The following is a 26349-nucleotide window of genomic DNA, read 5'->3' as shown; positions in this document are numbered from 1 at the left end:
TGGATATCAACAAATAAGATAAAAGCATTGTGTCTTCAGAGTTCTCACCAATGCAAGGAAAGAAAAATGATTAGAAATTCATACATCCAAGCATCAATATCTTAATCAACACCAGGCAAACTCCTACTCTACATTATACTGCCTAACGTTTTCACCCTCTCACTTATGCCATCAATTTAAGAATTGGAGTTTGGCTGGAATCCAACATCTTCTCCAACATGCTAAGAAAAACATCAATGAACTAATTATGATTAGAATACTGCAGAAGAGAAACAAAAGTAAAGAAAGGTACCCTAGTTCTTTGTTGATTCAAGCCTCCACTGGTTGCAATCGCCAAATACCTATTAGGATGCGTAATTGCTTCAAATAATAGTAGAAGAATGATAGAAACAAGATTTAGTTAGTTGAAAAAGTGAATTCCAAAACCCTAGATCTTGGTATACTGAAAATGGAAGCTACGGTTTCCAAATATCAAACCTTTGAGAAGACTAGTTATCTGGCCCTTATGGACTATTACTTATTTCAAGTTTTTCCTGTAAGCACCAATCGAAATCTATAGCCCATGTCAATAACAAGGACAACAACATTAGGGGCAGTGATCTTAAGTGAGAGAGTACCTGGCCAGAGTTTGAAAGGAAATGGCCATAAACCTATTTTTAGCACAAGATGCAGATCTGATTGAAATCGAACAAGGCAAAATTGAATCGCAGATCAAAACGAGTAAATCAACAACAGAAATAGAGAATCGAAGCTATAGAGAGAGAGAGAGAGATGGATACCTGGATACCGTGCTCGATGACCAGTCCACCACCAACCCCATCGACGCCATTGATGATTCGAAGCCTACTTCGCCGAAAACAATTCGATTCCCAAGGCCTGCATCAGGACCATCTTCGCCAGCGCGAAGAAGCTCTGCGAGCAAATCTTGCAGGGCATCGGCACAGCCATTCAACAATGAGCTCTGAGCCAACGAGGTGAGACAGAGTGAGGTCAGAGAGAGAGACGGAGAAAACAAGACGGAGAAGAGAGGAACGTTAGAATGTGGACCGGGTTAGGTGTTATTGGACCTCCTTCGAAACAAGAAAAAAGCACAGGGTCTTAAAGGTATAAAGAGCTCAAATTTGGGTTTTATAATCATTTACTTTTTAATTTTTCCATGTCATTAATGATATACTACCTATAAATTCAGAGGGATAATAAATAATTGAGATTTTCTCTATGCGCATATGAATTATAGCCATTGGATCGTTGGATTTTCGGATCCAATGGAGGAAATCCCATTAATTTTGTTGTAGTCAGCTGAGAGCGTATCATGGCCTTCCAAACAGCGTCTGCTTCAGCATAGAACAAAACGGCGCCGTCTTCAATAATCATTCAAACATTCAATGGAAAGGGAAAACCATACAAAAATAATTATAGAAATATAACATAAAATAATAAAAACACAGAAAACAAACACGAGGAGTTGAGCGAACTGCAGTCGTCCACGTCAGCACATAAAACTCTTGTGAATGTATATATATACATGATACATTATGTATGTATATGAATATGAATATGAATATATGATATAGTATATATATGCCCTCGCGGCACCCACTCAAATTTCCTTTCTCTCGGTAGCTGAATCAAAGTTACCCTAGAAGAGCTGCTTCTTCAGCGCTCTCTCTCAGTCTCTCTCTCTCTCTAAGCAATCAACTGCTGCTTTATAAGGGCTTCTAGAGTCTCTGCCCAGTCAAATCCAATTGATTCCCAAAATTCAAGTTAGGGTTCATTTTTTTTCAAATTTCAATCTGGTATTTTTCTTATCCTTTACCTAATTTGAGGTCCGATTTTAGCTGGATCTGAATGCTTTCCGATGCTTGTATCGGTTCTGTGTTTGGGGTTATAGTTTTTATCTGACTTTTGGAGGTCGAGGGGTTGGGGGAACGGTGTTTTGGGACTTGGAATTCGAAGTTGAGCTGCTGTTATAGTTCAATATTCATGGAATTGGGGATTTTAGCTTTCTGGGTTTTCTAATTTTTTGGTAAAGCTTTGAAATTGGTATTGGTTTTGCTCTGTATGTATGACCTTTAATTGTGAAAAATGAGAGTGGGTTTTGCTTTGCTTCATTATTCAATATTCATGTTTTGGATGATAGTTTTTGTCTTTTAATTTATTATTTTATTGAGGAATAGTGGGTGGTTTTTCTTGGTAATAAGTAGTCTCTATCTGTATTTGGACTGTGATTAAGAATTGTTGAATATCACACTTGAGTTTTCAATCTGTAATCAACTTGCAAAATTTGCAAGTTAATGCAGGCTTATCCTTAGTTTCAATCCTTATTGCTGTTAAAGTACATCTCTTTTTCGTGAAAGAAAAAGAACAGCTCCATTGTTGTAGTTGTACGATTGTGGGAGGTGCATCCCAATCTTAGTTTTTGATTTCTTATTGTCAAAATAGAAGAGATATATTGAATTATTGATGACCTTTCCATTGTCAGTTCTATAATTCTATTGAATGGCAGTGCTTAGAATCATTGTTTAGGAAGTAGGACTACTCTCAAGGCTTGTGCATGGCATATTATCATTTGTTTTTAAGTGTTGCTCCAATACTCATAGTACTTCTTACCAATTTATTGTGTAATTTGATATTTCCAATGTATTTATCCTTTCATGGCCTTTACATTTCTGGAAACTTGTTTGTTCATATGCATTTTAATTGTGTGTGTGTGAATGTGTGGCTTAAATTATTGGATGTACTTGAGCCTCTTTTTGTTTGTTGGGTTTATATTTGACATTGTTTTTGTTGTAATAGATGTTGTTGTTGCCCATACTTGGTTTGATTTTAAGCTATTCTGTAATCTGTAAAGCTCGTGTTAATTTGATCTTTCTATCGTTTCAATAGTTCTGCTACTATCTTTTGGGGAGAGCGCAAAGTATCTTAGAGAGCTCAATATGCCCAAGGATAGAAGGGGCCGTTCTGTGTCTCGTGATAGGTATAGAGCATCTCCTTATCCATGCAGCTCCAGTCATACAAGGCGGTCGTCACCCAAAATTTCTTCAGAAACTGAGGAAAATGTGAAAGAATGGGAAGAAGCCAGGTGCCCTGTTTGCTTGGAACATCCACACAATGCAGTTCTTCTCATATGTTCATCCTATGAGAAAGGGTGCCGGCCTTACATGTGTGACACAAGCTACCGCCATTCCAACTGTCTAGACCAGTTCTGCAAGTCATTTTCAGAAGAAACCTCATCAACTATGCCACCACAAGAAGAAACTCGGGTTTCAGATGCGCAGTCGTCTCCAACTGGAACTTCTGAATCAACAGTTACTGATGTGCAAAATGATAGAACTGTGGAAGAGCCCCCCACCGTAAATCTCGTATCTTGTGAGCTGTCAAAGCTTGTGTGCCCCCTCTGCCGCGGGCAGATAAAAGATTGGATTATTGTGGATCCAGCTCGTTGTTTCATGAATGCAAAATCAAGAAACTGTTCCTGTGAGACATGTAATTTTACTGGAACCTATGCAGATCTCAGGAAGCATGCAAGACTGGAGCACCCACAAGCACGACCATCAGAGGCAGACCCAGAGAGACAGCGTAGCTGGAGGAGTTTGGAGCGACAGAGGGACCTTGGTGACCTGCTCAGCACACTCCAATCTTCAATGGGGGAGGATAGGGGTGATGACAGCAGTTTGCCGATTGATGATGGGGGCTGGCTAACTGTATTCTTTCTAATTCGAGTCTTTCGTCCTGGGTCCAGTTCGAGAAGCAGCAGTTGGTCTGGTACCACAAGAACCAGAGCACAACTTAGTATCAGAAGGAGAGCTACCAGACTTTGGGGGGAGAGCTATGATGGTGAAACTGGTTCTTCTTCCAGAGAAGGGGATAATGACTCTTCTGATGGTGATTCAGGTGCAAGGAGGCGCAGTGCGCGCATCCGACGACGGACAACACCCGACAACCAGAACCAGCCATGATTGCAGGTGTTTGTGGGATCGGTGAAATTGTTATTGTGTTAGGATGTGAACAGTAAGTTTGCTCCAATTCTGTATTTAGCAGCCTTGAGTAGCTTCCTGATTATCGAATTCTGACCAAGCGTTTCTGTTCTATGACTCAGGTGTAATAGAAAAGAATGAAATGGAAGCTCGTTTGCTTCTGTCCCGGAATCTGTTCCTTCGAGTGTGGAGCAGTGTTGCTTGGTAGTGCTGAGAAATGTTATGCAGAGAGTGAAGAATTGTAATTTCCCCAAAACTTCAAATTGATCTATATATTTATTTGGCAACCCCTTTACATTTTTGCTTATTTCTGCTGCAATTTGATTGAATTTCCTCGTCTTTGTACTGGTAAAAACTCAAATAAATTCGCAAGCTTGCTTTGTTACGAGTTCGATTAGAAGGACTGCTGTTGAGTCCCTTTACTTTAACAGAGCTCAGACGCGATTAGAAATGTTAACAGTTCTTTAAGGTCAAACAGCCCATTGTTAAAAACCCAAACAATCATCTCTTACCACTGTTCCTTTTCTAGGGGGCTTTACGAGCATTATAATTCACCAGGCACTACACTTTACCCTCGAATTAAGGTGCAATATAATAGTCTGAAATGATTGATTCTTTTGGTCTCTTTACTTTGTTGATAAAGATTTCAAATTTGAATTATTCTCCCAAATATACTGCAAATTTGCAGGACACAGTTTAATAGACAGATCCGATCATAGACAGTTTAATAGACAAATATACTTTTGAATTTTTAAGCCACATACTTTTTGACGTTGCTTACTTCAATCCACTTTATCAATTTTTTTTTTCACAATTTTCATCAAATATTTGCCCTTGATAAGTACATGAATTTCAAAATTTAATACTTTTGCTCATTAAAAGTCAATTATATGTTTGTCACATACAAATATTTAATGGCAATTTAGAAAAATATTGCCGAAGCAGATTAAAGTGAGTAAGATGAAAAAAAATTTATAGACTCAAGATTCTAATAGTAAAGATGGCGGACTCAAATAAAACTTATAGACACGGTTTTTATAATTGCTTTAATTTTATTTTAATTTCAATTTGAGGATCAATTGGTCAAAGACGAAATTGCGCTTACTCAATGCCCAATCCCACGTGAGTATCCCCTTAAGCAAAGGAACATCTCGCGAGTCACGAGAAGGGATCCAAAATTTCGTACTAGTTCTCAAACTTCCCGCGAAATTCACAAACCGTCCGTCGACAAGGACAACCAAGAGTCTTTCATGTCCAAATTAAAGAAACTCTCGAACATCTTCCCATTACCCAGTTTTTTCTTTTTTCTTATTATTTATTAATTTATTTTTTATTTAATTTATTCCTCAAAAGTACCAAATCTTCTACATTTTCCTCGCTGGCCGGAGACCGATCTCTCTCTCTCTCTCTCTCCCTCCGATGGACTGAGAAGGGTAAAAGTTGAAATCTTGGGGTTGTTTTGGAATTTCGAAAAGCGTTTTGGAAAATGGGGGCAGAGAGCTCCTCCAACTCGGCCTCTCAATGTGGTGGGATTGAGGGGAAGGGCTCTGAGACCCAGGTGATGTTGAATGTCTACGACCTCACCCCTCTCAACAATTACTCCGTTTGGTTCGGTCTTGGAATCTTTCACTCCGGTATTGAAGGTTTGGGACAATTTCAATTTCTCCTTTTTTTATTCTTATGATTTTTTCTTTTCTTCTTCTATGTGTTTTGGTGATCTGGGTATCGTTTTATTTTGGTTCTCTTGTTGCATGGAGTTATATGTTGTCCTTTCTTCCTCTCTTTTTAGTCAACTTTTCTATGTTCTTTTTCCTTTTCTGGGTAAATTATTATGAATATCCATTTATATATATATATGTATAAATATATTCAAGATTGGTACTTTCAAGCTTAATGTATACTTGCATGGAGAACGAAGGAGGGAAAATTGTGGGCTTGCTTGAATCCCATTTGCAGTTTTGAAGTTCACTTTTTTGTTTATCTATATGGAGTTTGAAACTGGTAGGTTTACATCTGAGATTTGGTAGTGACTATCCAGTTCATTCTTAGAAGCTTTTTATTGCACCATTAATGATGTGGTATCTTTTGGTTTATAATTAGCTGTATGTTGATCTCACGGTCCTTTTTGAAACATACTTCATTGGGTTATGTTTCAGTGATTTCAGTAAGAATTTAGTTATTGATAAGGTATGAATGTGCTAAGTTATTACTGTGTTATGTCATCGAGTACTTGAGTTTCTTTCGCATTAAATAGTAATTAGATGTATAGCAGCAAAATAAGCAAGTGGTTATTGTGGTTAGGACCAGTGTTGCCAAGGCCATTGGTTCTCTGTTTGGCCCTTGGTCTAATTAAAGAGGGGCTTCATAGCCAGGTAATAGAATGATAAATATGACTTCATAAGAGAGGGATTTCCCTTGAGATTTAATTGCTTCTGGTAAAATGGATTTTTTGATCTCGAATAATCAGTTCTTTTATTTCAATTGTAGGGCTTGACAATAACTTACTATCAGGTCTCTGATTTTTGATGAATATATGTAGAGCCCATGTGGGTATTGGGTGCATCCTTAAATGTGCCCTTCAATACGTATTAACGTGCATTTCTCTTAGACGTGCCTCTCTCTTACAATTATATTTTGTTTTGGTTATTCAACCCCTGCGTATTTATATTAGGATCTAGAATGATGTTGTTGTACACCATTTTGTTTACAAATAGGGAGATTTAATTTTACAAAGTGAAATAAATATGCCATATTTCTTTTATTTATGTTTCATTTATGAAAAAATTGCCATTTGGAATGTACTGGATGTGTGTTGGGAGATGATTTTCTGGTTGATTGAGTTCCTTGCAGGTATTTTGTTCAATTAAGTCTATAAGTTGCTAAACTTATAAGAAAATTATGACTTGTCAAGAACTATGACAGCTTTCACAAATCAAACTGAACCTAGAATTCTCTGTTTTGAAAACTTGAACTGACGAATCACTGACTTCTTTTAATTCACATTTATTTTTTTGATTAAAAAGAAAGGTGAAAAATCTGTTTAACAATATCATCTGTCTCTTGTATGAACAGTCCATGGTAAAGAATATGGTTTTGGAGCTCATGACTTCCCAGTTAGTGGAGTTTTTGAAGTGGAACCAAAGAGCTGCCCAGGTTTTGTTTACCGATGTTCTATTTCACTTGGCCACACGATTATGTCTCCCTCTGAATTTCGAACATTTATTGAGAATGTTGCTTCAGAATATCATGGGGATACCTATCACCTCATCTCCAAGAATTGCAACCATTTTACAGATGACATGGCATGGAGATTGACAGAAAAACGGATCCCTGGATGGGTGAATCGGCTTGCTCGTCTAGGTAGAGAGAATTGTTTTCTATTGACCAATCTAGTATCCTTTATTTCATTATTTTTGGGTCATTTTTACTTCGGACAAGATAAGCTTCACTGATGCAGTCTTCTACTGAGGGTTTCAAGTGTTGTTGAGGACCATGGACATTAACTGAAATCACTTAATTTGTGTTTGCATTGATGTAGTCACTAATATAATATCTTTGAGACAAATATAATTACTTTATTTGCATAGGAACAAGTTTCTTTATGTTTCTTTGTTCCGGTAGGACTGTAGGAATGACTTTCAAATCTGAAAAATTATATCATAGTGCGCTTTAACATTAGCCGCAACTTCACACATGAGGGTTTGCATTTCATTGGTTTGATTTATGCCTTAATATTATTTCATAATCTGGGTATTATTCATATGATACCCTTACCTTCTCATGGGGATTGGCAATTTTGAAGAGACAGGCACTCACACATGGGCATTATTTATTGCTTGAAACACAGTGAAGAGTTTGTAAGTCCATGTTTGGTTGTAATTTCAGGTGCTTTGTGTAGTTGTCTTCTTCCTGAAAGCCTTCAAGTGACTCAAGTTAAACAGATACCTGAATACCATGAGTCAGGTGAGTATTCCCTTTCTTGACTTTTTTCAACTCAATATTAGAGTCTCTGTATTCTGTGTCTCCAGTAGTTGTTATATCATTAACATTTGGAATTTATTGTGTTGCTTTTCTGGGTGGTTGTATCCAGAAGAAGAAGGTACTGAAATTCTATCAATCACCACCCCCCGTGGTTCGGCCGAAGTTGATGATGATCAAGAAAAGCGCCTGCTGTCACCATTGGCTGCAACGTCTCCCGTGGCTGGAAATGGAGATGTGACTTTTATCAAAGAGGCTCACAATTGAAACAAAGCCTCATTTTTTGGAAAGAGAGGAAAAGAATCCTCCTCCTGGAAAGAGCTGCTAGGCCCGTTATTGTTCTGCCAGTCTTTGTTATGGATGGCGTACTTGGAAGGAAGGTACCTGCTCCTGTTTTCAGAAGCAAAGCTGCCTGAATTGGATTCATTATTTGCATGAACAAGTGCTCATCTGATTTGCATTAAGTTTTTGAACTTTTTTTTTTCAAATATTTCAACCACGTTTTGCATTTCATTTTTGTGGAACCGAGGAATCTGAAAGTGGATTGTAGCTTGTTGTAATTTATTATTTGTGCATGAAGGCTTTGAATGGGAGCTGTTTTTGCAAGTGGAAATGACATCTGTCCTTAATTATTCGTGCAACCTTTTCAAATGTTAATAACAGTGCTCCAAATTATTTCAGTCACCAACTGTTTTTCTCTGGTGAAGTTTTGTAAGACTAGTTATTATTTGCAAGCTCATGCTATGGGTCTAAATGTCAGCTGAGCACCAAGGAATCAATTAAGCTGTTGCATCCTAAGTATGGATTTGGACACTTTTTTGCGCCAATTGCAATTTCCTGACAGTCATGCCTTTATAGGTAAAGTACACAACTGATAAGGAGGAGGTTATTCATGTGTTTACTGTTTAGTAAGTTTAAATCCCAACTTAAGTTAAATTTTCCATGACCCATCAAACTAATAAAAATTAAGATTAAAATCAAGTAAACATAATGTTATAAAGATTTAAGTATAATTTACTCTTTTCTTCTGTAAAACAATTTGGGCTCCAAAAGGTATCAAGTCGACTTAGTGAACAATATGTGTCAAAAGCTTTATTAGATGAGATTCCGAAGCTGAATTGGGAATTTGGGATATTATGATCTATTCAATTTATAATTTGACTAAAGTGATGAGCTTAAATATAAACCGGCTATTTTTCATTAGTTCAATCAAATATTACCCTGTGAGAGAACTGTTGACTTCCAATCAACATATTTATGATTCAAATAATGAATGTACTTGTTACAATACGACTATGGACTTATCTGGTGCCAACCAGCCAAACAATAACAAGTCATAAGGGACAAATAGGTCATAATGAAACCAAAGGCCACTTAAATTCTTGTTTCATACATTTCCCCAACCATTTTCTTCCTCTTCATTGCTGTTGCTTGAGATTTCTTGTAGGTTCGGTCATACTATGAAGAAGTCCCTTCAAGCCCCAACTTTGAAGTTAGCCAAGCACAAACCTCATCCATCTCTTCAGGAATAGTATAATGGCCAAGCCTGCATATTCAAACAAAACATTCTTACATTTCTTGTGTGAATAGATTTATATGCAACAACTTTTCCGCATAAACTCTTAAATCACATACCTGTTATAGGATTTGAAAGTCACATCCTGAAAGCCAGTTGAACTCAAGGCCTGTGAAGATTTCTCACCAAACTTAAAAGGAACCACATCATCACCTGCAACAAATCATATCCATATAATTTTGTGCATATCTAAGCATTGTGAACCCGGACAAACAACTAGACCAGCTTAGGCTAGGTTATAAAATTCACGACACCTATGCAAGGAAAAGATGCTAGAGCCAATGATTTAACTCCACCAGCTCTTGAATGAAGATATGTGTAAAAGACAAATAAAACCAACAATATTTGTATGCGAAAGGTAATCATGAACACCTTTTCCATGACATAACAAAAGGGGCAAGGAGGCAGCACGCCTTGCAGCTTCGTCCACTTCTTCTAACTTCTTACTCAAGGTCCTGAAAAAGAATAGGACTTGTAACAATCAAGACTTAAATAAACTGCAAAACAAGATAGAGGGGGCCAACTGAGATGAGGAGGAGAGTGTAAGAAGCCAAACTTGGAACATGGAAGCCATCCACTTAGTCCAACAACCGCACTCAGATTGGATGGGTACAGATTACCATTCCCATATTTTTTTAGAGTAAAGCAGGTCGCAGAGTATAGGGCAGTAGCTGCACCCATACTAAAACCTCCAACTGCAAGTTTAACTGTAACAGAGAAAACTTGACTTAATGATATCAAAATTCATTGAAGGAAAAACTATACTTAAAATTCAAAAGTGTATGGTATTAATCAAGGCAAAAACATAGTTTTTTTTTGTACAGAAGGTATCTAGCAAAGATTTTACTTTGAAAAAAAAAATCTAACAGAATCTTGAACCCCAGAGAAGAGGTGGTGGGTGTTAATGATTTGAAGTTGTCTTCTCCAGACATACCAATGATCAGAAGGAGCATTGAAACCTCTAAGGCTTCTCTAAACATTCACAACCGAAACATTTCAAACAGAGTATAGCAATATTTGGAAAATCATCAAATGCTAAAATCTGGCAAGAGAAGACCTACTGTCATCAGGCTCTGTTGACAACAAATTTGCAACATGTGCTGCGGAAGCATCCAAACCCTCTATATCATCTGGAGCATCTTCTGAAAGTTCTCCAACATCAAACCCTGCATTATATCAGATAATGCAATTTAGGGTAATTGTGGTGACTTTGACTTCTATACACTATATGATATTTTCTTTTTCTGTGACTATTTACAAGGATGGTGAAAATGAGATCAATTATTCCCTCTTCAAACAAGATACTGTTCCTAAATGAATACTGAATAAATAATGTGAGTATATATTAGGGGGGGGGGAACTTACAAGCAGTGGAAGGAAAGCCACCAAATACCGATATTGGCTGAGTGGGAGCAGTTGGACAAATCCACTTAATCTGCATCACATAATTTTCACCATAAAATTTTACTATATCAATTACAAGAATTCAACTTCCAAAAGTTTAAATGTATTTGCTCTTACATTTGGAAGAGGGAGGGCTTCCAAGAGCTGGGACCAGCTGCCAAATAGAACAAAATAAAGCTTAAAACAAAAATTTAAGACTTTAAATTAAATCTAGTATGAAAATATTACAAGATTCTGTAGATACAATTCACAAACAAATTTTACTCTTCACTTTTTAGGCTGGAACTTAGAAAATAAAAGAAAGTCACTTAAATGAAAAACATCCTCAAATTCATGATTAGTGAGCAACCTTCTCAAAAATCGGTAACATAAGCAATGGGGACAAAGTACCACCTTGAACCATTATCGCCAAGGCCATGTAGCCAAACTACAGTGGCCTGGTGTTTGCCTTTAGGTCTGACTACATAGGTTCTTCCAAACTCAAACACCCTTCTCACAGTTCTACCACCTGAAATCAGGTCACAATCAAATTTAATGAGAAAGGATGGGGAATAAAGGGAGCCAACAGAATATCATATTTTAAAGGGAAATAAACTAACCAGAACCCACGGATGGAGCAGTAAAGCTCATATTAGGCCCCCAAGTGAAATAGCACTAACCAAACTTCTGGTGCAGCAATTTCAAAGAGCGCAGATCCTGCAATGAGCAAACACCAAAAAATTTCAGATTTATCATCCAGAATTCTGATTTAGTCCAGAAACTGGACTAAATCAGAATTCTCATGGAACATCTCAGCACCCACCTAGAGGCCTTGGTGACTTAGGCACCACAACCAAAATGTAACATACATTACATGAGCATTAGAAAACCAGTGAAGCCATCTAACTAATTCCTAAACTCTTGCATCTTCCTCATCATATAGAAAAACTGAGCAACCATAATCTAACAATAAAGTACCAAGTTACCAACACATGCGCATGCAAACAATAGAAATTCAGGGGGTTCTGCATGTTTTGGACCTAGTTTTCTAAAATGTCAAACAGACACGCATGAGCCAAAAGGTGCTTGAATGACTCTTGTCAAGCATCTGGGGTATTAGGTACATGTGGGCCATGTCTCAAACAGCAATGCCGGTTGGAGATATACAGGTGTGCATAACATCGTCCCCAACACACCCTTAACCCAGAAACCAACAGTAGAAACGTCCAAAAAAAAAAAACGAAAAATCAATATAGGAAATTTGTGCTACAACACCATCTTTAACACGCAATATAAATTCAAAAAAAAAAAAAAAGACGGTAACAACCGTTTACCATTGACGATTTGACGGGTAGTGAAGCTTAACTCCTATAGAAAATATTTACCAAAAAAAAAACTCCTATAGAAAAACAAGAAGGGATAGAAGAAGCATATAGATGGTGTTTGTGAAATTATGATATGCAATCGTGCAAATGAAAGATAATCAAATAAAATTGAGCAGAAATCACAAGTGGGTTTTAGGGTTTTACACCATTGCTACACACCTCAATTGGCTTTGAAGGTTGTCGTTCTCCTTCTCTCTCTCGCTCTCTCTGTCTCTGACTCTCTGCTTTCCCCCAAATTTTCGCTCACATCGTCTTATACGGCGTCGTTATTCGTTACTAGCATTCGGAATTATTATCTTTTTCGGTCGGAATTATGAAGGCCAGCAGGTATATATCTAACGTGTGAAGCACTTGTAAATATTGAGGATTCTCATCCGTTGATTTTGATCTTTGAAAGTTCAATCAGCTATGTTCAGATGGGATCATTTGATAGCGGTACCATTGACTAGGTAAAGAGTGAAGTGAAGGACCAAAGTTCCAGTCTCAGTATATACATACAAGCCACATGTATCTCAAGTTCTCAACTTTTTTTGAAGGCTGCTATTTGCACACCCTTTTTTTCTTTTTGCACACCATTTCTTAAAAAAAAAAAAAAAAAACTCAAAGGAAAAGACCTTATACCCCATCCATTTTTCTTTTTGCACACCTTTCCTAAACAAAAAAAAAAAAAACACACACACACACGTACACACAGCCACACACCCATCCCCGATCACCTCCCTCCCCACCTCTCCTCTCTCCGGCACACACCCATCCCCGACCACGTTGAGCAGCCTACCACCATCGGCGACCACCCCACCCCCTCCCTGCCCCTCTCTCCTCTTTCCCTTTCTCTCTCTTGCTCTCTCTTTCCCCACCCCCACTCTCTCTTCTTTTTCTTCCCCCTACCCCGACCACCTCCCTCCCCCACCCCCACCCCCACCCCCACCCCCACTCCCACCCTAACCTGACCCAAAGAGAAGAAAACTAAAAAAAAAAAAAATTGGAGCAGGTTTGGCGAACCAGTGCTGAATCCGGTGATTTCGTTCTGTAGGTACCCACCGAACAATCCTATTCTATTCAGCGGGTATCTGTCGAACGAAACCACCGGGTTCGGCACTGGTCCGCCGAACTCGCTGCAATTTTTTATTTTTTTAAATTTTTTTGGTTGTCTGCTTGGGTGAGAGGAGAGAGAGAGAGAGAGAAAGAGAGAATGTGGTGGTGGCTGTTTTGGCTGTCTGCAGGTGGTGGCTGTTTGTAGGTGGTGCATGCGGGGAGGAGGGGGATGAGGGATTGGGAGGTGGCAAGGAGAGAGGAGTCGGAGAGGAGAGGAGGGGAGGTGGTTGGGATGGGGGGTGGGGGGTGGGCTTCGACGGTGAAGAAGAAAAAAAAAAGAAAAGATGGAGATGGGGAGATGGGTGTGTACAGGGGAGGAGATGGGGATAGGGGTGTGTGGGTGAGGGGAGGGCCAAATGGTTTTTTTTCTTGAGTTTTTTTTTTTTTTTTTTTTTTTTTTTCAGAAAGGGTGTGCAAAAAGAAATTTAGGGGTGTGCAAATAGCAGCCCTCCTTTTTTTTTTGCTCATGCTGGCCCCACTCACCTCATCTTGTCATTTGACTAAATTACCCTTATAATTTCCTAAATTTCCAAAATCATTATTTTCTTAAGTTTTAATTTCCATATTTGCAGACACCTTTGTAATTAGGAGTAGAGTGTGCAAAAACCAGTTTGGTTTGGTTTGATTGATGAAAAAATCAAGAAGTCAAATTAAACCGAACCAAACTGCTTTTACCGGTTTGGTAGTGGTTTGAAATTTTTACAAATCGGTAAAATTGAACTGAACCGTTTATAATATTTTTATTTTTTATTTTTTTACATGTGGCGTGATTGAAATTTCATTATTGTTTGTTTGCTTGGTACATATTGTCATTGATTTTATTGCATGTTTCATTTATTGTTTTGTTAATGTAGATTGTGCATTTGAATGTTTTAGTGAAGTTATTTCAAATTTAATAATTAATTATTTGATTAGTGCTAGACTGCTAGTTGAATTTAAAGTTTTTTTTTACACACAAACCGCTTAACTAAACCGAGTTAAACCGATTATGAGTTATTTCGTTTAGTTTTGTTAACCGGACTGAACTAAACCGTTAAAGTTTATTGATTTGGTTTATGGTTTGATGTTCAAACCGAACCGTGCCCACCTCTAATTAGGAACTAACTTCTCTATTCGATCAAGCACAAGTCAACTATAATCTATTTTATTATTGCCACTAAATTCCTAGTGAACCAATGGTTTTGACTTTTTGTAAGATTCAATGGTATACCCTTTTGATTTTAGATTAAATATATTTCACTCCCTTCATCTTTCCCTCAAGTTAACTGAACGAAATAATATGCTAATTATTTGAAGAATTGTTATAACATTATTTTGCAGTCAAATTCTTCAAAAGGCTTAACAATTCTTTGTGCACACCATTGCCAACTGACAAAGTTTGTTCTGCAGATGTGAACTCAGCAGAGGATTGGGCATTTGAGGTTTAGCAGCACAGTTTTATAGGAAAAGGCGTTCAAAGAAACAAAGAAAGAAGGGAGGAGGAAAGAAGAGGAATTAACAGGAAAGACTAGATTTAATATAGAAGGGGATAATTTAATGCATCCATTTTAAAGAGTAGAATTAACAGGGAAGAATGCTCATATATATAACAAACAGAAAGTTTACCATGAAAGAAAATATGGTAAATCCTTAAAGAAGTAAAGAACCCTTTTTTAACCAAAACAGCCATGAAGGAGCAGCTAATATCCTGTTCATGGAGCTATCTTGGGGATATCATAGACATTGCATTTGCATATGAGCATGTTGATGTTGTTGCAACACTTGTATCTCGTAATGCCAAGGCACCAAACTTTTGCCTGTTATGACCCTTAATGGGTGGCTGATCTTCATCTGTTTCCAAAAAATCAACAACTGTCATTTGGGTGTCAGGAGGCTCCTCCACAGTCATAGAGCCTTCAAGCATTTCAACCACATGAGATATGCTAGGCCTAAGCCTAGCCCTGTCTTGTATGCACCATAGAGCTACATGAACCAGTCTTTTTACCTCCCTTTCATCAATGCCTCCACTCGCTACTAGTCTTTGATCAACAATTTCCATAAGCTTCCCTTCTCTCATTTTCTCATTCACAATTTTGGGAAAATATTGCCATTTCCTATGAGACTTGTCATGATTCCCCTTTTCAATGAAGCTAACATTTCTTCGGCCTCCGATCATCTCCAAAAGCACCATTCCATAACTATAGATATCAGATTTCTCTGAAATTCCATGCTCCAAGAGCCATTCAGGGGCTAAGTAACCTCTAGTTCCCCTAATTGTTGTCATAATTCTACTCTCATCTTTTCCCATTAGCTTTGACAGACCAAAGTCTGCCACAATTGCTCTGTAATTCTCATCCAGAAGTATATTTTCTGGCTTAACATCAAGGTGTAAAATCCTTGACCTGCAATCATGGTGGAGGTAACAAAGTGCCTTAGCAACATCAATAGCAACCCTGTACCTTAAATCCCATGACAAGCACCCCCCACTCCGGTTTGGCCTCTCCTTCCTAGAAAAAATCCAAGAATCCAATGATCCATTTGCGATGAAATCATAAACCAAAAAACGTGGTCCTGCAGGAACACAACAATATCCAAGAAGCCTCACAAGATTGACATGTTGCAGACTTGCAATTGCTGCAACTTCTGATCTGAATTCCTTCTCACCACGCTCTTCTACATCAAGCTTTTTCACTGCCACAGGAGTGCCATCACTAAGAATCCCTTTGTAAACAGAAGCAGAAGCCCCTTGGCCAAGCAATGCCTGAAAACCATCTGTTGCATCCTCTAGCTCTTTGTACCCAAACTTTGTGGGAACCCCAGCAACTTTTCTAAGGAAACTGTACTCTATCCTCAGCTCTCGGCCTTCTGATGCGAATTTTGATTCCAACAGTTTTCGCCTGCCATTGTAATGACGTCTGATGATAAGCCATGCAAAAACAGCAAGGATCACACCAATTCCTGCCCCAAAAATGAGAAAGAAAGTCTTGGAGAGTTTGAGACAGACACAAGCAACAATTATGACGATGATGAGGGAGAACACAGATGAAGCAGCTACTATGTTGGCTTTTCTGTCCTCCATATCAAAGCTTCATTCTTGTTTTCAGATAAAGAGAAAGGGAAGGAACTTTCTCTCTTTTAACAACCATTTTCTTTCTGAGAAGAACAGTCTTTCAATTTATTCTTTATTTTGCTTGAATGAGTAGCAGCCTAGTAGGGTCTAACATTCAGTCATTCATTGCATTATTTAAATTAATGGTTAGAAACGTTTCCATCTCTAGTTGAGCTCATGGATCATATGGACCAAAGAAACCACCAAGAAGTTCACCTAATTACTTGTCTGACTTTTTATGGTTTCTTTAATGCAATATTGGAACCTCTTGCCCCTTCCTTAATTATCAGACCCATCTTTATATTTGAGGCTTCTATATGGTCAATTATTTGGAAATATTTTGTAAAAAAAAAAAAAAAAAAAGAAATCCATTTCTGAAATCAAATACCCCTTCACATTTAAGTTTCCCATCAGATATTTAGAATTTTAGATGTTAAACAAAGTCCAAATGACTTGATGAAACATTGCCCTTAATTTTTTTTTTTGTTTAGTTAGTTTTTGCTGCTGCATTAAGAACATACCAATTACCACATGAATAAGAATGTACTGTGGTTAACTTAATATCTGACCTAGTCACTGACCATAGACAAATGTGAGTTGTAAAGTATTGACTGATTCAATCCTATTAACTAATTGTGGTGCTTTGGCCTTAGTAGTACTCAAAACCCAGTTCCTTCATATATTTACTTTCACACTTGACTGAATTATATTATAATCCATTTATGATGAATATCCATTTATATATATATATATATGTGTATAAATATATTCAAGATTGGTACTTTCAAGCTTAATGTATACTTGCATGGAGAACGAAGGAGGGAAAATTGTGGGCTTGCTTGAATCCCATTTGCAGTTTTGAAGTTCACTTATTTGTTTATCTATATGGAGTTTGAAACTGGTAGGTTTACATCTGAGATTTGGTAGTGACTATCCAGTTCATTCTTAGGAGCTTTTTATTGCACCATTAATGATGTGGTATCTTTTGGTTTATAATTAGCTGTATGTTGATCTCACGGTCCTTTTTGAAACATACTTCATTGGATTATGTTTCAGTGATTTCAGTAAAAATTTAGTTATTGATAAGGTATGAATGTGCTAAGTTATTACTGTGTTACGTCATCGAGTACTTGAGTTTCTTTCGCATTAAATAGTAATTAGATGTATAGCAGCAAGGTAAGCAAGTGGTTATTGTGGTTAGGACCAGTGTTGCCAGAGGCCATTGGTTCTCTGTTTGGCCCTTGGTCTAATTAAAGAGGGGCTTCATAGCCAGGTAACAGAATGATAAATATGACTTCATAAGAGAGGGATTTCCCTTGAGATTTAATTGCTTCTGGTAAAATGGATTTTTTGATCTTGAATAATCAGTTCTTTTATTTCAATTGTAGGGCTTGACAATAACTTACTATCAGGTTTCTGATTTTTGATGAATATATGTAGAGCCCATGTGGGTATTGGGTGCATCTTAATTGTGCCCTTCAATACGTATTAACGTGCATTTCTCTTAGACGTGCCTCTCTCTTACAATTATATTTTGTTTTGGTTATTCAACCCCTGCGTATTTATATTAGGATCTAGAACGATGTTGTTGTACACCATTTTGTTTACAAATAGGGAGATTTAATTTTACAAAGTGAAATAAATATGCCATATTTCTTTTATTTATGTTTCATTTATGAAAAAATTGCCATTTGGAATGTACTGGATGTGTGTTGGGAGATGATTTTCTGGTTGATTGAGTTCCTTGCAGGTATTTTGTTCAATTAAGTCTATAAGTTGCTAAACTTATAAGAAAATTTTGACTTGTCAAGAACTATGATAGCTTTCACAAGTCAAACTGAACCTAGAATTCTCTGTTTTGAAAACTTGAACTGACGAATCACTGACTTCTTTTAATTCACATTTATTTTTTTGATTAAAAAGAAAGGTGAAAAATCTGTTTAACAATATCATCTGTCTCTTGTATGAACAGTCCATGGTAAAGAATATGGTTTTGGAGCTCATGACTTCCCAGTTAGTGGAGTTTTTGAAGTGGAACCAAAGAGCTGCCCAGGTTTTGTTTACCGATGTTCTATTTCACTTGGCCACACGATTATGTCTCCCTCTGAATTTCGGACATTTATTGAGAATGTTGCTTCAGAATATCATGGGGATACTTATCACCTCATCTCCAAGAATTGCAACCATTTTACAGATGACATGGCATGGAGGTTGACAGAAAAACGGATCCCTGGATGGGTGAATCGGCTTGCTCGTCTAGGTAGAGAGAATTGTTTTCTATTGACTAATCTAGTATTCTTTATTTCATTATTGTTGGGTCATTTTTACTTCGGACAAGATAAGCTTCACTGATGCAATCTTCTACTGAGGATTTCAAGTGTTGTTGAGGACCATGGACATTAACTGAAATCACTTAATTTGTGTTTGCATTGATGTATCACTAATATAATATCTTTGAGACAAATATAATTACTTTTTTTGCATAGAAACAAGTTTCTTTATGTTTCTTTGTTCCGGTAGGACTGTAGGAATGACTTTCAAATCTGAAAAATTATATCATAGTGCGCTTTAACATTAGCCACAACTTCACACATGAGGGTTTGCATTTCATTGGTTTGATTTATGCCTTAATATTATTTCATAATCTGGGTATTATTCATTTGATACCCTTATCTTCTCATGGGGATTGGCAATTTTGAAGAGACAGGCACTCACACAGGGGCATTATTTATTGCTTGAAACACAGTGAAGAGTTTGTAAGTCCATGTTTGGTTGTAATTTCAGGTGCTTTGTGTAGTTGTCTTCTTCCTGAAAGCCTTCAAGTGACTCAAGTTAAACAGATACCTGAATACCATGAGTCAGGTGAGTATTCCCTTTCTTGACTTTTTTCAACTCAATATTAGTCTCTGTATTCTGTGTCTCCGGTAGTTGTTATATCATTAACATTTGGAATTTATTGTGTTGATTTTCTGGGTGGTTGTATCCAGAAGAAGAAGGTACTGAAATTCTATCAATCACCACCCCCCGTGGTTCGGCCGAAGTTGATGATGATCAAGAAAAGCGCCTGCTGTCGCCATTGGCTGCAACGTCTCCGGTGGCTGGAAATGGAGATGTGACTTTTATCAAAGAGGCTCACAATTGAAACAAAGCCTCATTTTTTGGAAAGAGAGGAAAAGAATCCTCCTCCTGGAAAGAGCTGCTAGGCCCGTTATTGTTCTGCCTGTCTTTGTTATGGATGGCTTACTTGGAAGGAAGGTACCTGCTCCTGTTTTCAGAAGCAAAGCTGCCTGAATTGGATTCATTATTTGCATGAACAAGGGCTCATCTGATTTGCATTAAGTTTTTGAACTTTTTCTTTCAAATATTTCAACCACGTTTTGCATTTCATTTTTGTGGAACCGAGGAATCTGAAAGTGGATTGTAGCTTGTTGTAATTTATTATTTGTGCATGAAGGCTATGAATGGGAGCTGTTTTTGCAAGTGGAAATGACATCTGTCCTTAATTATTCGTGCAACCTTTTCAAATGTTAATAACAGTGCTCCAAATTATTTCAGTTACCAACTGTTTTTCTCTGGTGAAGTTTTGTAAGATTAGTTATTGTTTGCAAGCTCATGCTATGGGTCTAAATATCAGCTGAGCACCAAGGAATCAATTAAGCTGTTGCATCCTAAGTATGGATTTGGACACTTTTTGCGCCAATTGCAATTTCCTAACAGCCATGCCTTTACAGGCAAAGTACACACTGATAAGGAGGAGGTTTTTCATGTGTTTAGTTAGTTTAAATCCCAACTTAAGTTAAATTTTCTAAGACCCATCAAACTAATAAAAATTAAGATTAAAATCAAGTAAACATAATGTTATAAAGATTTAAGTATAATTTACTCTTTTCTTCTGTAAAACAATGTGGGCTCCAAAAGGTATCAAATCGACTAGAAAGTGAACAAAATGTGTCAAAAGCTTTATTAGATGAGAGTCCGAAGCTGAATTGGGAATTTGGGATATTATGATCTATTCAATTTATAATTTGACTAAAGTGACGAGCTTAAATATAAACCGGCTATTTTTCATTAGTTCAATCAAATATTACCCTGTGAGAGAACTATTGACTTCCAATCAACATATTTATGATTCAAATAATGAATGTACTTGTTACAATACGACTATGGACTTATCTGGTGCCAACCAGCCAAACAATAACAAGTCATAAAGGACAAATAGGTCATAATGAAACCAAAGGCCACTTAAATTCTTGTTTCTTACATTTCCCCAACCATTTTCTTCCTCTTCATTGCTGTTGCTTGAGATTTCTTGTAGGTTCGGTCATACTATGAAGAAGTCCCTTCAAGCCCCAACTTTGAAGTTAGCCAAGCACAAACCTCATCCTTCTCTTCAGGAATAGTATAATGGCCAAGCCTGCATATTCAACAAAACATTCTTACATTTCTTGTGTGAATAAATTATATGCAACAACTTTTCCGCATAAACTCTTAAATCACATTACCCGTTATAGGATTTGAAAGTCACATCCTGAAAGCCAGTTGAACTCAAGGCCTGTGAAGATTTCTCACCAAACTTAAAAGGAACCACATCATCACCTGCAACAAATCATATCCATATAATTTTGTGCATATCTAAGCATTGTGAACCCGGACAAACAACTAGACCAGCTTAGGCTAGGTTATAAAATTCACGACACCTATGCAAGGAAAAGATGCTAGAGCCAATGATTTAACTCCACCAGCTCTTGAATGAAGATATGTGTAAAAGACAAATAAAACCAACAATATTTGTATGCGAAAGGTAATCATGAACACCTTTTCCATGACATAACAAAAGGGGCAAGGAGGCAGCACGCCTTGCAGCTTCGTCCACTTCTTCGAACTTCTTACTCAAGGTCCTGAAAAAGAATAGGACTTGTAACTATCAAGACTTAAATAAACTGCAAAACAAGATAGAGGGGTCCAACTGAGATGAGGAGGAGAGTGTAAGAAGCCAAACTTGGAACATGGAAGCCATCCACTTAGTCCAACAACCGCACTCAGATTGGATGGGTACAGATTACCATTCCCATATTTTTTTAGAGTAAAGCAGGTCGCAGAGTATAGGGCAGTAGCTGCACCCATACTAAAACCTCCAACTGCAAGTTTAACTGTAACAGAGAAAACTTGACTTAATGATATCAAAATTCATTGAAGGAAAACACTATACTTAAAATTCAAAAGTGTATGGTATTAATCAAGGCAAAAACATAGTTTTTTTTTTGTACAGAAGATCTAGCAAAGATTTTACTTTGAAAAAAAAAACCTAACAGAATCTTGGACCCCAGAGAAGAGGTGGTGGGTGTTAATGATTTGAAGTTGTCTTCTCCAGACATACCAATGATCAGAAAGAGCATTGAAACCTCTAAGGCTTCTCTAACCGTTCACAACCGAAACATTTCAAACAAAGTATAGCAACATTTGGAAAATCATCAAATGCTAAAATCTGGCAAGAGAAGACCTACTGTCATCAGGCTCTGTTGACAACAAATTTGCAACATGTGCTGCGGAAGCATCCAAACCCTCTATATCATCTGGAGCATCTTCTGCAGGTTCTCCAACATCAAACCCTGCATTATATCAGATAATGCAATTTAGGGGTAATTGTGGTGACTTTGACTTCTATACACTATATGATATTTTCTTTTTCGGTGACTATTTACAAGGATGGTGATAATGAGATCAATTATTCCATCTTCAAACAAGATGCTGTTCCTAAATGAATACTGAATATATAATGTGAGTATATATTGGGGCGGGCGGGAACTTACAAGCAGTGGAAGGAAAGCCACCAAATACCGATATTGGCTGAGTGGGAGCAGTTGGACAAATCCACTTAATCTGCATCGCATAATTTTCACCATAAAATTTTACTATATCAATTACAAAAATTTAACTTCCAATAGTTTAAATGTATTTACTCTTACATTTGGAAGAGGGAGGGCTTCCAAGAGCTGGGACCAGCTGCCAAATAGAACAAAATAAAGCTTAAAACAAAAATTTAAGACTTTAAATTAAATCTAGTATGTAAATATTACAAGATTCTGTAGATACGATTCACAAACAAATTTTACTCTTCACTTTTTAAGCTGGAACTTAGAAAATAAAAGAAAGTCACTTAAATGAAAAACATCCTCAAATTCATGATTAGTGAGCAACCTTCTCAAAAATCGGTAACATAAGTAATGGGGACAAAGTACCACCTTGAACCATTTTCGCTACGGCCATGTAGCCAAACTACAGTGGCCTGGTGTTTGCCTTTAGGTCTGACTACATAGGTTCTTCCAAACTCAAACACCCTTCTCACAGTTCTACCACCTGAAATCAGGTCACAATCAAATTTAATGAGAAAGGATGGGGAATAAAGGGAGCCAACAGAATATCATATTTTAAAGGGAAATAAACTAACCAGAACCCACGGATGGAGCAGTAAAGCTCATATTAGGCCCCCAAGTGAAATAGCACTAACCAAACTTCTGGTGCAGCAATTTCAAAGAGCGCAGATCCTGCAATGAGCAAACACCAAAAAATTTCAGATTTATCATCCAGAATTCTGATTTAGTCCAGTTTATGGACTAAATCAGAATTCTCATGGAACATCTCAGCACCCACCTAGAGGCCTTGGTGACTTAGGCACCACAACCAAAATGTAACATACATTACATGAGCATTAGAAAACCAGTGAAGCCATCTAACTAATTCCTAAACTCTTGCATCTTCCTCATCATATAGAAAAACTGAGCAACCATAATCTAACAATAAAGTACCAAGTTACCAACACATGCGCATGCAAACAATAGAAATTCAGGGGGTTCTGCATGTTTTGGACTTAGTTTTCTAAAATGTCAAACAGACACGCATGAGCCAAAAGGTGCTTGAATGACTCTTGTCAAGCATCTGGGGTTCTAATATTAGGTAATTGTGGGCCATGTCTCAAACAGCAATGCCGGTTGGAGATATATAGGTGTGCATAACATCGTCCCCAACACACCCTTAACCCAGAAACCAACAGTAGAAACGTCCAAAAAAAAATCAATATAGGAAATTTGTGCTACAACACCATCTTTAACACGCAATATAAATCCAAAAAAAAAAAAAAGACGGCAATAACCGTTTACCATTGACGATTTGACGGGTAGTGAAGCTTAACTCCTATAGAAAATATTTACCAAAAAAAAAACTCCGATAGAAAAACAAGAAGGGATAGAAGAAGCATATAGATGGTGTTTGTGAAATTATGATATGCAATCGTGCAAATGAAAGATAATCAAATAAAATTGAGCAGAAATCACAAGTGGGTTTTAGGGTTTTAAACCATTGCTACACATCTCAATTGGCTTTGAAGGTTGTCGTTCTCCTTCTCTCTCTCTCGCTCTCTCTGTCTCTGAATCTGCTTTCCCCCAAATTTTCGCTCACATCATGTTTTCTGTCGTCTTATACGGCGTCGTTATTCGTTACTAGCATTCGGAATTATTATCTTTTTCGGTCGGAATTATTCATTAGCATTTGGAATTATGAAGGCCAGCAGGTATATGTCTAACGTGTGAAGCACTTGTAAATATTGAGGATTCTCATCCGTTGATTGATCTTTGAAAGTTCAATCAAGTATGATCAGATGGGATCATTTGATAGCGGTACCATTGACTAGGTAAAGAGTGAAGTGAAGGACCAAAGTTCCAGTCTCAGTATATACATACAAGCCACATGTATCTCAAGTTCTCAACAGTTGGTGTTTGCACACCCTTTTTTTTTTTTGCGCACCCTTTAAAAAAAAAAATTCAAAGGAAAATACCACCTTACCCCTCTTTAATTTCCTCTTTTTCTCCTTCCCTCACCCACACACCCCATCCCCCTACACACACTCCATCCCCATTTCTTTTTTTTTTCTTCTTCTTCCCCTACCCCCACCTGCACCATTTCTCTTCTTCCTCTTCCCCCCACCCCCACCTGCACCTTTCTCTTCTTCTTCCCCCCACCCCGACCACCTCCTCCTGAGCCCTCCCCTCCTCTTCGGCTCTTCTCTCCCTGTCGCCTCCCCCTGAGCCAGCCCCTCCTCTTTCTCTCCTTCCCTCTCTCTTCTCGCCCTTTAAACAGCCAAAATCTTCAACAACAAAAATTGCAGGGGCTGGACACACAGAGAAAGGGAGAAAGCAGAGGGGGAAGGAGAGAAAGAGAGAGAAGGGGAGAGAGGAGAGAGGGACAGAGAGGGGGTGGGGTAGTCGCCGACGGTGGTGGGTTGCTCAGCATGGTCGGGATGGGGTGTGTATGTTGGGTGTTTGTTTTTTTTATTTTTTTTTGTTTAGGAGGGGTGTGCAAAAAGAAAAAGAAATGGGGTATAAAGTCTTTTTTTATGGGTTTTTTTTTTTAAGAAGAGTGTGCAAAAAGAAAAAAAAATGGTGTGCAAATAGCAGCCCTCCCTTTTTTTCGCTCATGCTGGCTCCACTCACCTCATCTTGTCATTTGACTAAATTACCCTTATAATTTCCTAAATTTCCAAAATCATTATTTTTTTAAGTTTTAATTTCCATATTTGCAGGCACCTTTGTAATTAGGAGTAGAGTGTACAAAAACCGGTTTGGTTTGGTTTGATTAATAAAAAAGTCAAGAAGTCAAATTAAACCGAACCGAACTGCTTTTACCTGTTTGGTAGCGGTTTGAAATTTTTACAATTCGATAAAATTGAACCGAACCGTTTATTATTATTATTATTTATTTTTATTTTTTTACATGTGGCATATTGTGATTGAAATTTCATTATTGTTTGTTTGCTTGGTAAATATTGTCATTGATTTTATTGCATGTTTCATTTATTGTTTTGTTAATGTAGATTGTGCATTTGAATGCTTTAGTAAAGTTATTTCAAATTTAATAATTAATTATTTGATTAGTGCTACTTGAATTTAAAATTTTTTTTTTTTTACACACAAACCGCTTAACCAAACCGAGTCAAACCGATTATGAGTTATTTCGTTTAATTTTGTTAACCGGACTGAACTAAACCGTTAAAGTTTATTGATTTGGTTTACGGTTTGATGTTCAAACCAAAACGCTCCCACCCCTAATTAGGAACTAGCTTCTCTATTTGATCGAGCACAAGTCAACTAATATCTATTTTATTATTGCTACTAAATTCCTAGTGAACCAATGGTTTTGACTTTTTGTAAGATTCAATGGTATACCCTTTTGATTTTAGATTAAATATATTTCACGCCCTTCATCTTTCCCTCAAGTTAACTGAACGAAATAATATGCTAATTATTTGAAGAATTGTTATAACATTATTTTGCAGTCAAATTCTTCAAAAAGCTTAACAATTCTTTGTGCACACCATTGCCAACTGACAAAGTTTGTTCTGCAGACGTGAACTCAGCAGAGGATTGGGCATTTGAGGTTTAGCAGCACGGTTTTATAGGAAAAGGCGTTCAAAGAAACAAAGAAAGTGTTGGTGTGAGTCAACATATGTGATTATTGTGTAATTATTAGAATTAATTAGGTGATTTATTAATTCCTGTAATTTAGTTATAGGCCCATGTATATAAACCACACTTTGTGGTCTTATTCAATTAAGCAGAAATAATATTTGAAACCCTAAACCTAAATCTTTTTCTGTTCATGGTATCAGAGCATGGTTCTCTATCCTATTGTTTGTGATTGTTCGTGATTAATTTGGTTAACAATTTTCCATAAAATTGTTGGGTTTCGCTGCACCTTATCCTGGTATCATCTCTGCTTCACCATCAAGCCTTTCTCACGCCGACGCCGTTTTGATTCCCTGTGTGCCCACTTGCCACCATCGCTCACTGTACATCCCTCTGCCACCGTCGCCTG

The 26349-nt window shown here is 37.4% G+C and overlaps 5 protein-coding genes and 1 pseudogene across 10 annotated transcripts; 3 read left to right on the top strand and 3 right to left on the bottom strand.

The window, feature by feature from the left end:
• Positions 1-1573: 1573 nt before the first annotated feature.
• Positions 1574-4365, top strand: LOC147285564 (MAP kinase kinase kinase, putative (DUF1644)). Of its 3 annotated transcripts, none has more exons than XM_086243345.1 (3): positions 1574-1796; positions 2887-3965; positions 4100-4365. In XM_086243345.1, the coding sequence occupies exon 2, from the start codon at positions 2937-2939 to the stop codon at positions 3957-3959; it is 1023 nt and encodes a 340-aa protein (XP_086099471.1). In that variant the 5' UTR covers positions 1574-1796; positions 2887-2936; the 3' UTR covers positions 3960-3965; positions 4100-4365. The 3 variants fall into 3 exon arrangements, 1 of the variants encoding a protein (XP_086099471.1); XR_015122282.1 differs by having other exon boundaries at positions 1575-1763; positions 2887-4011; XR_015122281.1 differs by having other exon boundaries at positions 1575-1796; positions 2887-4011.
• An 885-nt stretch (positions 4366-5250) lies between these two features.
• LOC147285563 (deSI-like protein At4g17486) lies at positions 5251-8692 on the top strand. Of its 3 annotated transcripts, XM_086243348.1 has the most exons (5): positions 5252-5620; positions 7050-7130; positions 7218-7337; positions 7863-7940; positions 8068-8691. In XM_086243348.1, the coding sequence occupies exons 1-5, from the start codon at positions 5464-5466 to the stop codon at positions 8220-8222; spliced, it is 591 nt and encodes a 196-aa protein (XP_086099474.1). In that variant the 5' UTR covers positions 5252-5463; the 3' UTR covers positions 8223-8691. The 3 variants fall into 3 exon arrangements, with proteins under 3 accessions (XP_086099473.1, XP_086099474.1, XP_086099472.1); XM_086243347.1 differs by having other exon boundaries at positions 5251-5620; positions 7050-7337; positions 8071-8692; XM_086243346.1 differs by having other exon boundaries at positions 5260-5620; positions 7050-7337; positions 8068-8687.
• Positions 8693-9179: 487 nt separating this feature from the next.
• Positions 9180-12596, bottom strand: LOC147285562 (acyl-protein thioesterase 1-like). The gene is made up of 10 exons (XM_086243458.1): positions 12459-12596; positions 11535-11631; positions 11329-11443; positions 11053-11089; positions 10897-10966; positions 10593-10697; positions 10088-10238; positions 9904-9986; positions 9591-9684; positions 9180-9501 (listed from the first exon to the last, which is right to left on the bottom strand). The coding sequence occupies exons 2-10, from the start codon at positions 11563-11565 to the stop codon at positions 9414-9416; spliced, it is 774 nt and encodes a 257-aa protein (XP_086099584.1). The 5' UTR covers positions 11566-11631; positions 12459-12596; the 3' UTR covers positions 9180-9413.
• A 2330-nt stretch (positions 12597-14926) lies between these two features.
• On the bottom strand, positions 14927-16504 carry LOC147285561 (putative receptor-like protein kinase At5g20050 pseudogene; annotated as a pseudogene).
• A 1697-nt stretch (positions 16505-18201) lies between these two features.
• On the top strand, positions 18202-19848 carry LOC147285560 (deSI-like protein At4g17486). The gene is made up of 4 exons (XM_086245806.1): positions 18202-18232; positions 18455-18742; positions 19267-19344; positions 19470-19848. Exons 1-4 carry the CDS (start codon positions 18202-18204, stop codon positions 19622-19624), a joined length of 552 nt encoding a protein of 183 aa, XP_086101932.1. The 3' UTR covers positions 19625-19848.
• Positions 19849-20541: 693 nt separating this feature from the next.
• Positions 20542-23989, bottom strand: LOC147285559 (acyl-protein thioesterase 1-like). 2 transcript variants are annotated; one of them, XM_086243575.1, is made up of 10 exons: positions 23837-23989; positions 22931-23027; positions 22725-22839; positions 22449-22485; positions 22293-22362; positions 21987-22091; positions 21482-21632; positions 21298-21380; positions 20985-21078; positions 20542-20896 (listed from the first exon to the last, which is right to left on the bottom strand). In XM_086243575.1, the coding sequence occupies exons 2-10, from the start codon at positions 22959-22961 to the stop codon at positions 20809-20811; spliced, it is 774 nt and encodes a 257-aa protein (XP_086099701.1). In that variant the 5' UTR covers positions 22962-23027; positions 23837-23989; the 3' UTR covers positions 20542-20808. The 2 variants fall into 2 exon arrangements, with proteins under 2 accessions (XP_086099701.1, XP_086099702.1); XM_086243576.1 differs by lacking the exon at positions 23837-23989 and adding an exon at positions 23640-23824.
• Positions 23990-26349: the final 2360 nt, after the last annotated feature.

This window comes from Dryas octopetala, chromosome 5 (assembly GCF_963921425.1).
Source record: "Dryas octopetala chromosome 5, drDryOcto1.1, whole genome shotgun sequence".
Lineage (NCBI taxonomy): Eukaryota > Viridiplantae > Streptophyta > Magnoliopsida > Rosales > Rosaceae > Dryas > Dryas octopetala.
Note: the sequence above shows the minus strand (reverse complement) of the source record. Positions and strands in the feature narration are given on the sequence as shown.